The sequence below is a fragment of the Scaptodrosophila lebanonensis genome, unplaced genomic scaffold (genome assembly GCF_003285725.1).
Source record: "Scaptodrosophila lebanonensis strain 11010-0011.00,11010-0021.00 unplaced genomic scaffold, SlebRS2 tig00000024-arrow-pilon, whole genome shotgun sequence".
Taxonomy (NCBI): Eukaryota; Metazoa; Arthropoda; class Insecta; order Diptera; family Drosophilidae; genus Scaptodrosophila; species Scaptodrosophila lebanonensis.
The window spans coordinates 4496841-4512197 of record NW_022060538.1 but is presented as its reverse complement, the minus strand read 5'-3'; the positions used below and the strand labels follow the sequence as shown (position 1 = coordinate 4512197).

General features: G+C 38.1%; 1 protein-coding gene and 1 non-coding gene across 4 annotated transcripts; both read left to right on the top strand.

Moving 5' to 3' along the window:
- Window positions 1–880: 880 nt before the first annotated feature.
- On the top strand, window positions 881–15055 carry LOC115620864. 3 transcript variants are annotated; one of them, XM_030514331.1, is made up of 5 exons: window positions 881–1017; window positions 1395–1449; window positions 10578–10734; window positions 10833–10931; window positions 14856–15055. In XM_030514331.1, exons 2-5 carry the CDS (start codon window positions 1441–1443, stop codon window positions 14963–14965), a joined length of 375 nt encoding a protein of 124 aa, XP_030370191.1. In that variant the 5' UTR covers window positions 881–1017; window positions 1395–1440; the 3' UTR covers window positions 14966–15055. The 3 variants fall into 3 exon arrangements, with proteins under 3 accessions (XP_030370191.1, XP_030370190.1, XP_030370192.1); XM_030514330.1 differs by lacking the exons at window positions 881–1017; window positions 1395–1449 and adding an exon at window positions 9231–9628; XM_030514332.1 differs by lacking the exons at window positions 881–1017; window positions 1395–1449; window positions 14856–15055 and adding exons at window positions 9231–9628; window positions 11113–11709.
- Trnas-cga lies at window positions 10051–10132 on the top strand. Its single transcript has one exon. It is a non-coding gene; the product is annotated as a tRNA-Ser (tRNA).
- Window positions 15056–15357: the final 302 nt, after the last annotated feature.

Below are 15357 nucleotides of genomic sequence, written 5' to 3'. Positions count from 1 at the left end.
TAATTCTATGCTCCGATTTAATCATAAGAATTAAAGAACTCATAATTGTCATTTAAATGTACGCCATTTAGAGTAAAGCTACAAGAAATAACAAAAATGATGTATACAGATTTCACGGTCATAGCGGCAAGCGGAAGAAATTTCATAGACAACAAATACTATAGCTGCTGCTGGTGTTGTTGTAGCTGCTACAGCAGCTGTTGTTTTTATTGTTGCTATTATTTCATATGCAATTTCACCGCACTCGATGCCAGGCCCAGACCTGTAATCAATTCAAAGTGTTGGGGGCTTTCCAATTATGAGCGTTAGATTTGCATAAATGGAGTGGAGTGCTATGGTGTGGAGTGGTGCGGAGGTGGATGCTGGGACTGCAGCGCCTACAGCTGATTGAGCTGTTTGAAGTGCACGAAAACTGGTTGACTGGTCATTTGCTTGGTTGGTCATACCCATACACATACCCCTACCCCTACCCCTACCCATTCCTCATACCGGAACAATCGTTACAGGCCGCCACTAGAAAGTTGAGCGGCTCCTTCACTATACTTGTAAAGAACGGGCCGCTACGTAATGCCCTCGTATTGGCAAGTGACCAAATTGACACATTCACGTGTTAGGCGCAATCACGTAGGCCAGCCAATAGACTCAAGCTCATAACAACAACAGCAACAACAACAGCAACAACAACAGCAGCAGTAGCACTGAAGAAAGAAAAACTCACTCAAAACGCACGAAACAAAGCCGCGGTCGCTTGTGCTGCCGCTGCTGTCGTCGACGTCGACGTCGGCGTTGAGTTCGCGCACATTTTGTTGTTGGAGCTCCGCTTGCCATGCTTTATATAAAATCAACTGAGCATATCTGTTGGAATTCATTAAACGTTTTACTGCACAACGTACTGAACGAACAACCGTGCGCTCCAACGTGAACAGCCAGCTACAAATTTTTAAATACATCAGCACAAGGCACAGTCGCAGTCGCAGGCACCACCAACACCACCTTAGCAACCACTCATTGTTATAGGTAGCATATGCGTTTGCATTTTATTTGGGTTTTGCATTTATTCGCGTGCACGCGGTTACAACAATACGTACCTGCACACGATCGCAGACATCATCGCAGTCGTTGTCGTCGTCGGAATCGTCGAAGTGGCGCACATTAACAAATTGTTGCACTTTTATTTACGAAATAGAATTCGAGCAGCAACTGAAATAATGAAAAAAATGTATAAAAAACTATAGAAATTTCATAAATTTCAAATTCAAAGCCAAGCAAACGTTCGTGTCGTTTTTAAGTGCAGTGCCAATAAATCAATTAAAAGCATATCTAACAAATATTGCACATTAATTCGGTAATTAATTGTAAAATAATTCCTTTTGTTTTTGCATATTCGCACGCAGCTCTACATCTACAACCATAACAACAACAAAACACACACAAGCAACCATGAAATTCGTAAGTATTTAAAATTATTAGAATTTTTATTTGAATAGAATGATAAGGCACGTTCGAGTTTTTAATAATGGGTTTTAAAAAAGTTGATTTAGCTCTTTCAAGTGAATAATACAATAAATTTAACGATATTGATGGGCTCTGTTACAAACAAAATGTTGCTTGTATTATGTAGTAATACCAAAAATGTTGTTAATCAATTGATTTTGGAGCATATTAGACGCTTAAATATGTCTTCAGCTTAATATAATCTTAAAGGATAAACATACAACGCATAGTCAACTTAATAAAAATGTTAAATGCTTTCAAATCTTTTATGCAAATATTCTCTAAAATATGTAGACAGCATTGAACAAATTCAATGAAGAAGTTTGGTTCTTGTATGACAATCATACGACTCCATTTCATAAAGACACCATTTAATTTTATAGGAAGAATAAGAAGGCAACTGTACATTTATTGCCCTTCAAATAAGATTGCTCCAAAAATTTATTTCAGTAAAAAAAGATCTCTTCAATTTCAAATATTACCTGCCATTGCAGAACGTCATGCCAAAAGCAATGTTTTAAATACTTAATAAAAGAGTTGTGGCTTAATTTTCTAAAAAAAAAAAACTCAAAGCTACAATTAATATATAGTGATGGCCTCTAAAGATGTTCCTTATATTGGCGTTCAATGGCGTATGCACAATTTTCCATATACTTAGTATGTACTTAGCAACAGTATCATTATCCTAAGCTAGTTATTTTGGTTTTGTTTTTGTTGTTCTTGCCCAATTGAAAGCCAATTGTGTCTTTATTTTTTCTCACATGCAAGCATGTCAATTATGCCATAGAGCCGTCGTTGCCGTTGCCGTTGTCGTCGTCAATGCCAAGCGACAAATTTAATAACTTTTTAATTTATGTTAATACAGTTTTGTGTAAAAATAATTGTTAGCACGTTAAGCCCACAAATGGCCATTGTTGTTGTTGTTTTTGGTCCGATCTGGCCTCCTGGTCTGGTCTGAAAATTGAGTCAAGTTTAGTTCAGTTGAGCTTTGAGCTCTGGGCTCTGAGTGTGTCTTGAGGTTTTCAGAATTTTATTGGCCAATTTAATTTATGGTCGCCACAGACACATAGTCGTGTGTCAATTTTTATGCCGGCCGTTTTGTCGGCACATAAAACAGCCGTGACAAAGTTGAACAGATATTCGTATAAACAAAGCAAATCTATCCACTTGCACATACTCGTATTGAACGGATTATGGATTGTAGCTAAAACTTTAAATATTTTTACGAGAGCTGTACACTCTCAGCAGACGAAAGGTTGACCAAGGCATTGAAATGCATTTTGGGCATCAGACATCATTAAGACACTAAACGGACTCTGATCAGTCAAAAGACGGCAGTAGTTTAACAGGGTCTTAAGTATGCTATACAAGAAGCATTTAAATGGTCATTTGGCAAACTGAACATTCAAATGAGTGGCTCAGAATTTCCGCCTTTGGCTGGGGTCTTATAATTATTTAAATTATGCAGCAAGCCTCTGTGTTTAAAAATTATCAATGGAAATATCTATGTTATGAAAGATAAATACATAGGGAAAGAAAAAACTTAAGAAAAACTCGCATTACGTGCACAAACTGCACAGTTACACAGATCGGCACAAATATGCCAAAATATTCAAGTTCAAGCTGAAGGCCAAACGCGCTAAACGCAAAATGTTGAATGAGCCAGACAGACAGAGACGCAGACACATGTTTTTACAGATAAAATACAAAACAACAACAACAACAACAAAACGCATTGGCAGCATAAATAAAAACGTGCCTGGGCATGCGTTTTGTAGCTTAATTGAAAAGTGCGATACACGCACACACATACGTGTACACAGGCAAACACACAAGCCATAAAGCTGGCCCAGACAGCCAGATATCTACAAGTAAGTTGGCCAAACGGTCAACTTCTTGGCAATTGCGTGCACGAGTAAATGAGTGTGTAACTGAATGACTGACTGACTGAGTGTGTGTGTGTGTGTGTGAGTGTGGTGTGCAGCATTCATAAAAGTTAAATTCCATTAACTGCATTAGAGAAAAATAGAAGAGAAATGAAATTTGAAATATGAGTTGTGAGTTATGCAATTGACAGTGCGGCAAATGCGTTTCATCCTATTCGGGCGCACACACGACATGGGTTTTTATTAATTTCTCAGTCAACTCAGATTAAATTTTTTCTCCTCATTTTCATTTTCGTTCATTTTCATTAGTTAATCGTCGCTGTCTTCGTCAGGTTGCATTTTACACGCTTTGCGTGTAGAAATTTAAATTAATTGCCATAAATTTTATTTGACGTAGCGCTTGTCGCGCTCGGCTTCACATACGATTTAACTTTGGTTGACTTCGACTTAGGCACACTAGTAGACTTCGAGTTGGCGACGACTCCGTTCGACTTGATGAAGATGCTTAGTGGGCCATCAGCTTGCTTAATATCGTGGCTGGCTTACAATTCATATAATTGCTATATTAATTGCAGACAGTCTAGGCCAGAACTGCCGAAAAAAAAAACAAACTCAAATATTAAAGCACTCTTAACATGCACGTGAAAGGAAACAAACACACATGCACTTAGAGAAAATTTGCATTTTGGAGGAACTCGATGCCTCGAACTTAATTCTTGAGCAAACATTTTTGCCACAATATGCACAGTTTTAAATAATTTGATGGTAGATACAAAAAAATCTTGAAAAGGGTAATTCAATAGAAACTAATTAAGATTACAAAATTGATTAATATGTAGCCTTAGGAAGATAACAGTCATTAATCACTCGAAAACGGCTTAAAATCATTAGCTATTGAATGAACTTTAATTTCCAAACTATTGCGTATAAGTTCTATCTAATAATTAATGGGTGGCTGGCTATAATGAAGTAACCGCAGCCCTTACATGGCACGACTTTACAATTGGGGCATACAAATTTTAAATTCAAAAATTGCCATTTGATTTGACTTCTTAATCAGCTTTAATACCTAAAAGAGGCCACCAAGGGTAGTACTTATTCAGTTTTAAATTCTAATTTATAGGGTATAGCTCACTTTTTCTAATTCTAAATCAAAAAACAGGTCTAGTTTAAAATCTATATGAACCTATTATAGTAAGTATGTAGAACTATATATAGAAGAACAGACAGTTAATCAAATTCAAAAGGGACCTAAATTGTTAAAATATCGTCAGTTTGTATGGAAAATTTGAGAGTTCCACAGGCTCCCATTAGCTACAGCTTTTCTTTCATTGCTGGGACGTCAGCCCCTCGGGCTTAAGTGAATGAGGCCTTAGGTGCTTTTGCCGAGGGTGACGTTAAAGTTAATGGCGCTGCTGATCATGTGAGCAACAACAGCAAGAGCAACAACAACAACAGCAGCAGTTACAATGTTACATGTTATTCGATATCGCTCATCTGTGCAACACAAGAGACGCGGCCGTTGGTCGAGCGCGAAACAATTTTTATTACAATTTGGTCATTTAGTGTGGCGAGATTAGCGTTTTCCATGTGCAGCTGTCGCAATCAAAGCCACGTCTCTGTCTCTGTCTCCGTCTCAGACTTTGTCTCAGACTGCGAATATCGTTTGACTGAGTAACTGACTGACTGACTGACTGACATACACACTCGCACACACATAAACACACATGTACTTATGGAGCATTCCGTTCCAGGTCCAGTCAGTCAAGTGTACAAGCAACTGACCAATGCAGCCCACATGTGTGCGCATATTTGTGTTGTTTTTCGTTGTCGTTGCATGGCTTGCCAAATACATATTTATGTTAGATTTATCACAGCCATTATTACCATATTTATAAGTTGTGTGCGTTTGTCGTGTCTGCGGCATTTTGTCCGACTCTAAATGCTACAAATTTGCGTTTTAGGGCAGTTGTTGGCAATTTTGCTGAACTTGAACTCGATGCGAATGCAAGAGATTGGCAGGAAACATATTTTGAATTCTCACGCTGCAGCTGCCGTTGCAGTTTTTCATTCAGCATCAGCAACAGCAATATCGAATTTGCAATTTGCACTTCCTAACCGGACTGGATGGCTGCACAAATTGATGGCCCAGTTAATAATTCAATTACAACAGACAATTGGCAATTGGCAATAGAGTCCCAATTATACAACGTGACGTGCTCTAAGTCGCTAGCGTAGTCCGGTCTAGTTGGCCCAATCTTTTCTGCTGTTGCCTCCGTCCACTCCGTCTGGTCAGCTGCTCGGGCAATCAATAAAATGTGTCCAAGAGCGTGCGCAGCATGAAGCAGTCACTGGCCTGCCATCATTTCCAGCTATTAAACACAATTCAAAGTAATTTGCAGCGGCGGTCGAGCTCTTGCAGCACCTACAACTACAGCTACAAGTACAGCAGCAGCAACAACAACAACAATAACAATAACAACAACAACAACAACAGTAACAGTAACAACAAAGTCGTGTTATTTGAGTTTTGTGTTTGCAGCCGGCAACTTGCTAAAAGGTGCTCTGCTGAGGCTCTGTGGCAGCTTCCGTGTTGAAAGTGTTTTTGGCCCCAAAATGAAAACGAATGTTGCTCAATCTCTCGTCACATTTCCCGCCAAAAAAAATTCAAAATAACAATACAAAATATATGCTGGGTGTGCTGGAGAGCGATTTCAATCATTAACGTAACGATAACAATAATAAACAAAAATTTTTATTTAGTACATAAACTTGAGCGCCGCACTTCAATTTTGCAGTCCAGTTGGAAACCAATCGACATTCACTTTTTATATACATACATACATACTCGTAGACTCGTGTGCAACAAAAATATTTTCATACACAAATTAATTATGCCCGGGCTTAAACGACAATTCATTTAAATAAGATTAATTAGCAAGCCAAGCGACAACGACTGACATTCGTTGTTGCTCTGAAAATTCTTGTTATTGTTGTTGCTGCTGCGGCTGCTGCGGCTGCTGCTGTGACTCATGTGGAAATTGTGGGCCTATGCAAATTTGTTTTCCTTGCCTTGCAGGCCTTTAAACATAAACATAAATTAGCTAAATGGCCACGAGGCCCAAAATTTGGTGCACATGTCAAAAATGCAGCGCGAGGTGTTTGAACAAACCATTGAATGTGAATTTGCCATCAAAGCTGCTCAGGTTACCCAGCAGGCGTCGCAGCCTTTATTGTTGTTGTTGTGTCGTTGTAGTTGTTCTACCATAATAAAAAATTTATTTTTTACTGCCGCACATTTGAGCCAATCAAAATCTAAACGCCAATAAATGTTTCACTGGAAGACAACACACACGCCACTCACACACACATACACAGATTGCAAACAAAAAGAAAACAAATGCAACAAATTGAAAAAAGTTGCTGTCCATGCCAGTGCTAACAAGCGGTTGCTTTGTTGTTGCACTGTGAAAAAATCAGTAGAATCTTCAGGTCGTGTCAGTCACCCAGCCAATCATTCAACTTAAGTAAGCTCTGCTGCACCAATTATTCCTATGGCAGCTATATGACCTTGTGAACCGAACATTCCTATTCCAGCTATTTGTCATAATGCACAAATTTTGATCAAATTTCGGAGCTCAATTCTCCAATATAAAAAACTTTAAAATTCCAAGTTATCCTACTAAAAGGGACTCTTACACCGACCGGACGAATAGGTCGTTTGGGTACATGGTGAAACATTCACTTGCTTCTCAATTTTTAAATGTATTCACCTTTAGAACTTTTCATTTCGTTTTATTACAAATGTTAGTCTGAAATCTAAAACTGAATTTTTTATCATCATATACATTGGCTAATAAATATAGACTTTCCAAATAATATTTTATCATTTAAAAGTTGAAATTCATAAAGCAGATTTTACATTTTCTAAATTTGTGTTGACTTCGAACAATCACAAAATTGAATGAGTTTAAGAACTGATTATCTGTTTTGTAAGCCTTCAACTTCAACTCAAATAGCGTAAAATTGTTATCAGTGTACCTGGTGCTGTTGTCCATGTTATTGGCGTTTACCTTTGCTGTTTGGCTTTTTTCGTTATGTTCAGTTTCTTAGCTTGGCACGCTCACATGTTGCCCATGCACTTAATCATGTTGTGGGTGGGTGGGTTCGCCTGCGCCTCCGCTGGCCAACTTCACCGTTATTGCCGTAGCTGTGGCTATAGGTAAGGGTATACTATATATGTATATAGCTGTGGCTTTTGCTGTCGCTAAATGTCTGCCTGTTTGTACGATAGTCGTCGCATGTCTGGCTACCAAGCGCCACCCGATCGCCGCCCAATTACGAAATCATATCTAAGGTCATTTGTTAGGCTAATTTGTTTTTGTGGCAACAGGCGAGAGTACAACAGCAACAGCAACAACAACAAAACATTCGCAACAATTATACAAATATTCTAAACTCCGTGTCTGGCGTGACGCAAAGTCAAACAAATTAATGCACATTATCGCCAGACTTGGCCACAAATTAGCTAAATAGTGATAGTAATACGTAATTGATTTAATGAGCCAATTCAAGAAACAGAAACCCGCCAAAAAGACCAGCCTCGAGAATTCGTCTAAAGATAGATGCCAAAAATTCCAATACAAACAAGCAGCTGGCAAATTCTACAAGTTTGTTGACAAACAGAATGAGGACAGAAATATTGTATTATAAATTCAGCTCCGACTTTTGATCTGATAAAAAAAGCAATGTTTCAAGCTTTGGCAGGACTGAAATGGAAATGAATAGGAAATTAACTTAATTGTAAAATTTAAAACATGAATAAATCGCTGCTTTCCGATTTTCACATCTGGATGCCATTCGGCACTTTAACAATTGTTTTCAGGATCGTATTAAAACCGTATTGCTAGGGAAGTGTGACATAAAATAGCAAAATTTACAGCCATTTCTAATTTAATATATGTATGTATTTATTATTTATTTTAGCACAAAATCTATCGATAAAGTAACCCTTGAATGAACAAAATATCTTGCCATCTGACTAGAAGCAAGTTGCGGTTAACTTCTAAGCCTCGTACCATGCCAACAATCAGAAACTTGTAGATTTTAGCCACAACAACAACAAAACAAGTTACAAAAAAATAACAACAGCTACACGAATTAATTAAAGCATTTTAAAGCGCGTCGTCACGTCTGTAACATCTGACCGGCTCGTTTGCATATTTTATTTATTTATTTTATTTGATTTTAAAGTCTACCTTTATGCATAATTTTCCTCGTGTCAATCGGCTGAGTGGTTGGGTGGCACCCGGCTGGGTGTTTGTTGTTTTTGTTGCACTAATAGTACTTATGCATGATTTGAACGGCTTAAAAATGGTGGCATGCAAATAATAAACCGAATATTACACATTCGCCCCGTAGTGCAATGCATGTGCGGCCCATTAAACAGTCAATGGAGCAAAAAGCCAACAGGCTTATTATTAATTATAAGCATATATAGCATGTACTCGTACATATAGTAAATAAATTGCACAGGGCTTGCAAAACTCGTTGTCAATTATTGTTTTTTGAACGAACAGCTGATATGGCTAGACATCGCTATAGCCTTAGCTTTAGCTATTAGCAACAAGGCTCGAGAAAATGTAAATGCATGTCTGACCCATTATACAACACCTATATAAGTAAGCAGATTTATGCGCATAGTGCTCACGTTTAGGAAGCCCCGACAAACCTGTTCGATTAGGTAGGTAGCCGGCACTTAATAGCCAATACTTAATGCTCCATGCGCCCTATGATTAGTGTCAGTCGTCAGTCAGGCATTCAGTTTGCCAGCTGGGCAAAGCGGCTCTTAATAAGATATTAGCATTACCGTTCCCCCAACTCACCAACGGATTGTATCCGAACTTGCAAATGCACTCGACTCGGTTGATTTTTCAATAAAAATCATAAATTAAGGCGCCTTGCAGACAGGCGCTGAATTTATAACTGCCAATAGCGAACTCAATTTGCACAGCACGCCATTGGATATACTCGTATTGTATTGGGCCATTGATGAACAGAGCCCCCAGCACCATAACTCCAATCCTCGAACCGTCTAACAAGCACAAGCAACCATTGCTGCGCGGCTTTTCTCAAGCGCGCTTATCGCCACATTTGATTCGCTCTTTTGGACGCTGCGAATTGGGTCACTCGGGAAAATGTGCACCAACAACAAAGCGCTGGTATTCATTCAGCCGAATAGTCCATTTGTGAGTCGGGGCAGACATGGTCAACACGAAGTATAACTATGGCTAATTATACGCGCTCCGCACTGCTCATGAAAAATTGCCATGCGACCAAGAACTGGCCGCATGCCAAGGCGAATTTACCTGGCCACTTTGTTTTCAATGCTCGGCTTAATAGCGACCAGGTCGTGAGCGTAGAAGTCGTGAAATATTGTGGACAATTGTTTTTATAAATAGAGAAAAACCAATAATTGGGAATTATAAGGGAATGCAAAGAAAAAGGCACAAGTTGCTCAAGAGCAGAAGCGTTATTTCTTATATTCTTTATTAATCAAGGCACTAGTGTTTTGATCTTTAATTATGATTATTCAATATTAAACAGATCCTTCGTCAGCTCCCAACTATTATTCTTTTCGTTATCTAGAAATGCCAATAATTTGGTCATAGCAGTCGTGGCCGAGTGGTTAAGGCGTCTGACTCGAAATCAGATTCCCTCTGGGAGCGTAGGTTCGAATCCTACCGGCTGCGTGCCATTGTTACTTATTTTTTCTTTTATTTAATTTAGATAAATTTTTTTGATTGAAAAAACTTTCTAAGTGAATGGCATTAGCATTCGTTGGCTCTACTTCTGTAATTTTAAATTGTTTTATTGACTCTGAATTGCATGGCAACAAGTACTCACGCACTCAGCTCTATCGACAGTATTACCTTAACACATTCTCGTTGTTACCACAAGAAACATAGTGTTTATGGCATTCTTATTATATATTATAAACATATGTAGATATTTGTACATGATATAAAAATTACGTGTGCATGTACATTAATATGTATATTGTGCAAGCTTAATGCTTAATTGTTTATTGAGGCCCAACCAACCAGCTTGGCATTGGCCCACTTCTGACATTATTTAATTGCAATGGCACTCATTCGCTTCTTTCTCTCTATCTCTCTCACTTTCTGTTTCTTGCAGTTAGTCACCATTGCTGCTCTCTGCCTGTGCCTGGCCTTTGCCGCGGGTCAACAGTACTTTATAGAACAATTTCCCTCGCGCGGACGCTTCGCCTATGATCCCCTCTCCTTGGCACAACCCTCAGCAGCGCAGGTGCGCGATCCTCGCCAGAATAGAGGTAATGTAACCATAACCAATGCTTGTTTGTTGACATCCAATGCAATAATCCTATTCTAATATTGTTCTTGCCACTTCTATATTTTTGTTTCATTGCAGGACCTGTTGTGTTCCCACCCTCGCCCCCAGATGCAATTGAGGAGTCGAGCGGTGTAGTTGTGGGCGCCTCCGGCTATGGCTTTGTGCCACCACAGCAAAGTAATACATTCAGACGCACGTATTAATACCTCAGCACCTTAGATCTAGGCCATAGTCAGAAGCACAGTTATCAGAGTTGTCACCAAAAAGCTTTATTAGTGCAATTGTTTTAGTAGTGTTAAATAGTCTTTTGTTAATTTGTATAATGATTTAATAACTCTAATACGTATTTAATTCACAGGAACAATCTTCGGTTAACCGCACACCCACTCCCACACATCCGCCACAATTGAAACCACCAAGTCATTTGTAAATAATTAACACAAAGCTTTGCAAACAAAATCATAAACACACCTAGGCAAACGCACCGCCGGAAACGGAAATGTGCACCACAGCCAATAACAATAATCTAACGCACAAACCAACCAGCCAACCATATAAATAATCAACAGTCCAACCAACCAACCAACCAGCAAACCACCCATCCACCCACACACTAACTATCCAATGCACACTCATGCACTTCGAAAGAAAACCACACACTTTTTAAAAGGCCAAGCTTTGATTTATGGTGCACAAGCTAACGTGACCAACACAAGAGCAATAACAAAACTAAATACTTAATTAAGCATTACCTAGTTTAATTAGCGTAAAGAGCATTTTACAATAATAATTTAATTGTTACCTTAATAGAAAAACACCAATTTTCGATCGCTTTTTATATTATTATTTTATTTTTATCCCAATCTTATTGTTTGCCCTGTTTTGTTTTTATTATTTTCGTGTTATTTTTACAAAATATACCCAAATTTTAAATAAAAATCAATGGTACCCATTATATTTTGTTTTTTATGATTTTTTATTTTTATTTTTAGTAATTGAAATTGAATGGTGCACAAAACTAGCGTCAATTTAACAACGCGGCACTTCAAAGTAGCACACAAATATTCCAAATACTTGGCAGAGCAATCACAAAAATTGCATGTGTTTTGAGACTTTGAAAGTTGGGGAGCAAGCAAAAGATATACTATATACAGGGCGATACGAACTTGTGACAAGGAAATAATGACATGCTTGCAGGTACTATTACTATTTAGTAGGTCAGGGTCAGAAAGTGTTTAGCCAATGTTCTTAGTTGTTCTTGAGCTGGCATTCTGAAAGTTCTACACCAATAGTGATTTACATTAAAAGGGATTATTCGACATAAAAGTGACAGGTTCCGACTTGAACCATTCTGAATAGGCAACATTATAATTGAGCTCAAAGAGGTATTGTATTGGCGTGTTACCAATAACAATGAATATTCATTAAATAATATAAAATATGAATTCATTTCAATATGTTCATGAACTAAAGAATGCAAGTTCGAATAAAATTTTGCTGCAAGGTAAGCTTGTAGCTATAACAATGAAGACTTTACGATTAAACAAAAGACTTGCCTTTCGCTGCATATATTTATGTTTTACCAAAAATCTAAAATCTGATTTCGTCTTTGTAACAAAATTTTGTATTATGCTGACACATTTTTAGTTTGTGTACATTTTCTTTAAGCTCTTTCACTTTTTTATGACGTGTATATATAATTTTGAATCTTTATATAGCTTTCAAAAGAACTTTTAGGCGAATAGCACTCACAATTTTAAATTACCCTTTGGGTACAGGCTATATAAAAAATGTATACTGCTGTCGCTGTTCTACAGGCAAAGCAATTTGGAGCTGAGAAACTTACTCTGATTCCATTCCTGTCACTTAATCAGTTTAAAAATATTTTCCCTATTCACAAATAAAACGCATGGAAAAAATAACAAAAGTTTAAATATATGTTCCATTTGAGGTTCGTGCGTTGTAATGACCCACTTGTATTATGTATATATGTATGTATTCACATGGATAGCTAGGAGAAGGATAGTTGCCAAAATACTAGGATCCCACAGCAAATGAAATTGAAGCCGGCATTGTTAACGACACACAAATGTACCAAAAACAGCTTCGGACAGGTGCGGGAACAGCAACTAAGATTTCAGCCACAAATGGCATTGCCACTCTGTGTCTGTGTCTGTCTCGCCTGCCTTTCGTGCTACCCGGCACCAATCTATACACACATACATATACGAGCATGTATGTATGTATGTACGTTGTACTTTTAAGCACACAGATACGCTCAATAATATGCGGCACTAATGTGACTGCTTTTGCTTTTCTCGCATGCAAAATATGTTTGCAGTTGCTTTTATTTTATTTTAGTTTTGCATATCGATTTTGAGCAGACAAGCCAGAGAAAAAATTGGGAGCAACTTTTTGTTTTCGCTGAGCAGAGCAGAGGCAAAAAGTTGGCAACTAGGCGGGCGGCAGGCAGAGAAATATGCAAAAGTAACTTACAAATGGCAGGCAAATGGCAAGAGGACTTACAAATGAATGGAAAGACATTTCACAATGAACGAACAAACGAACCAACGACGAACGACTGACGCCGAATAGCCAACGAACAACGCTAAGTTGAGATAATTTTTGCAATTTGACAATTTATGCACGATTGCTGCTCGTGTGGACCTCTACCTCTCCAGACTGGCCATTGTGTAATTGATATTTGCGTTGCAGTGACAAAAGTTCTGCAAACGGTAACTGAAGTTACGCAGCGTGCGGCAGCAAAGAGCCAAATGCTTCCTGATGACGACTGCCTGCGGTTAGCCGAAAGCGTAACAATTGCCCAACTCTGGAGTGGAAGATTAATGGCTGGCCATTCGTGCAATGCATGCGAATAGCCAGCCAGCCACCCACCATAAACTAAATTCAGTGTGAATAAACGAGCATTCCTTATGTGCTGGTCACTGATTGGCTCAATGTCTCAATCGTAGTGTTGAGCAAGTGCCAAAGCCTCGCGCCCATCCAATTGTGATACGAGCATTTTGTTATGCCCTTCACTTTAATCAGATAAGTGGTACATTGCTATTCCAATCAAATTTGTAACTTCAGGTACTGCAACTTCAATATATTGAAATTTCTAGTCACCAGAAGACATCAAGCACTTTTGTTCTAAAATCCAAGAGCGACAAGTGTCAATCGCCAATCCTAAAATTAAGTCTGATTTTTCAGTATCCAGATGCTTTATGTTAGACCGTTTAATGTAGGGATTGTTCTCGGGAAAACCCGTGATTGTAACAGGACTGACATGGGTTTGATTTTTGCCAATTATTTGTTAATTTTTCCCTTTTGCTAGCAATTATTCAATAATTATACATACTATAATCGAGTTAAAACTTTGTAAATAACAAAATTTTTATTTGTAAAGTGTAAGTGTAAAGTATACACAAACTCCTTCAGATTATGTTTATTTCCAAATTTGAAATGTCTGCTCTTACATTTTCCACCCGTCTTGTGGGGCTAATAAGTAATATACATATTTAGGTACCTCATAGTCAACGAGCTAATTCTATGTACTTGAATATTGAAAGGGATTCCATTAACCTGGGGTTATAGAGTAAAACAATTTAGAATAATTTTATAAAAAATACCTAATTAAAGATAGTAAAGGGTATATAACTTTGAGGCAAGCAAACATATCTTCATATATATTTTGTTGTTGGTTTTTGTTTTCAAATTTAATTTGATTTGCATCTGACAAATTGGCCAGAGAACACATGGACAATGACAATGACAAGGCAGCGCTTAATTGCACAGCTAACGCTAACGTCGACGTTGACGCCATGATTGACGCGACTTGTGGGTTAACGTTAACCTTCGCCGTCTGTCAGCTTTGAAGTCGTGGTCAGCTAGCTGGTACACATTGACGCCCACGCTTGGAATTTCAACTGAAACGTGCGACTCACAATTTGGCACGTTGCGCACCCAACTAATCTCAAGTGCACCCAACTTTAAAAGCACTCAAATAATACCAAATCAAATATATATACAAATATCCACATACACGTATGCACATAAGTATATCGTATTTATTTGACACGCTTTTGTTGCTTCTGTTCACAGCGACCGTGGACCCCGCGTATTTCAGCACCTCTTTTCAAACGCCCGCCACATCGTACGCAACTTACAACTTCTTTACAAATCCATATAGTACGCGATATAGCTACTTCTAGCCCCGCGCCGATCCAGTCACATAGTCAGTAAATGGAGCGCTTAGGTAAATTCTGTTGTACATACAAAGATAAAATTCAAATTAAACCTTATATTTGTTGTTTATAAATCGGGGGTTCCTTAAGCAAATCGTTGCATGCAAACATTTGTTTGGGATTATTTATATTGTTGTTTTTGTTGATGTATCAACAACAACAACAAATTTTATTTACAGCAAACAAAAAACTTGGGAAACGAACTTGAAAGCACGCAAGCGTAGCCACAAAACAGACAATGATAACAAATCGACTTAAATACAAATATGGTTTGTATGGTAAATTGCGTAAAAATTGCAAAAGAACAAAGTATATAAAGACATACAAGGTACATACTGGTAAGTAGCAAGTATTTGTAT

What these genes read in the sequence shown, in the direction of transcription:
- LOC115620864 (XM_030514330.1), top strand. Translation starts at nt 9,578, where the DNA reads ATGTGCACCAACAACAAAGCGCTGGTATTCATTCAGCCGAATAGTCCA. An exon ending in TTCAGCCGAATAGTCCATTT is followed by an intron (nt 9,629 to 10,577) that starts GTGAGTCGGGGC and finishes TGTTTCTTGCAG; the next exon opens with TTAGTCACCATTGCTGCTCT. An exon ending in CTTTGTGCCACCACAGCAAA is followed by an intron (nt 10,932 to 14,855) that starts GTAATACATTCA and finishes TTCTGTTCACAG; the next exon opens with CGACCGTGGACCCCGCGTAT.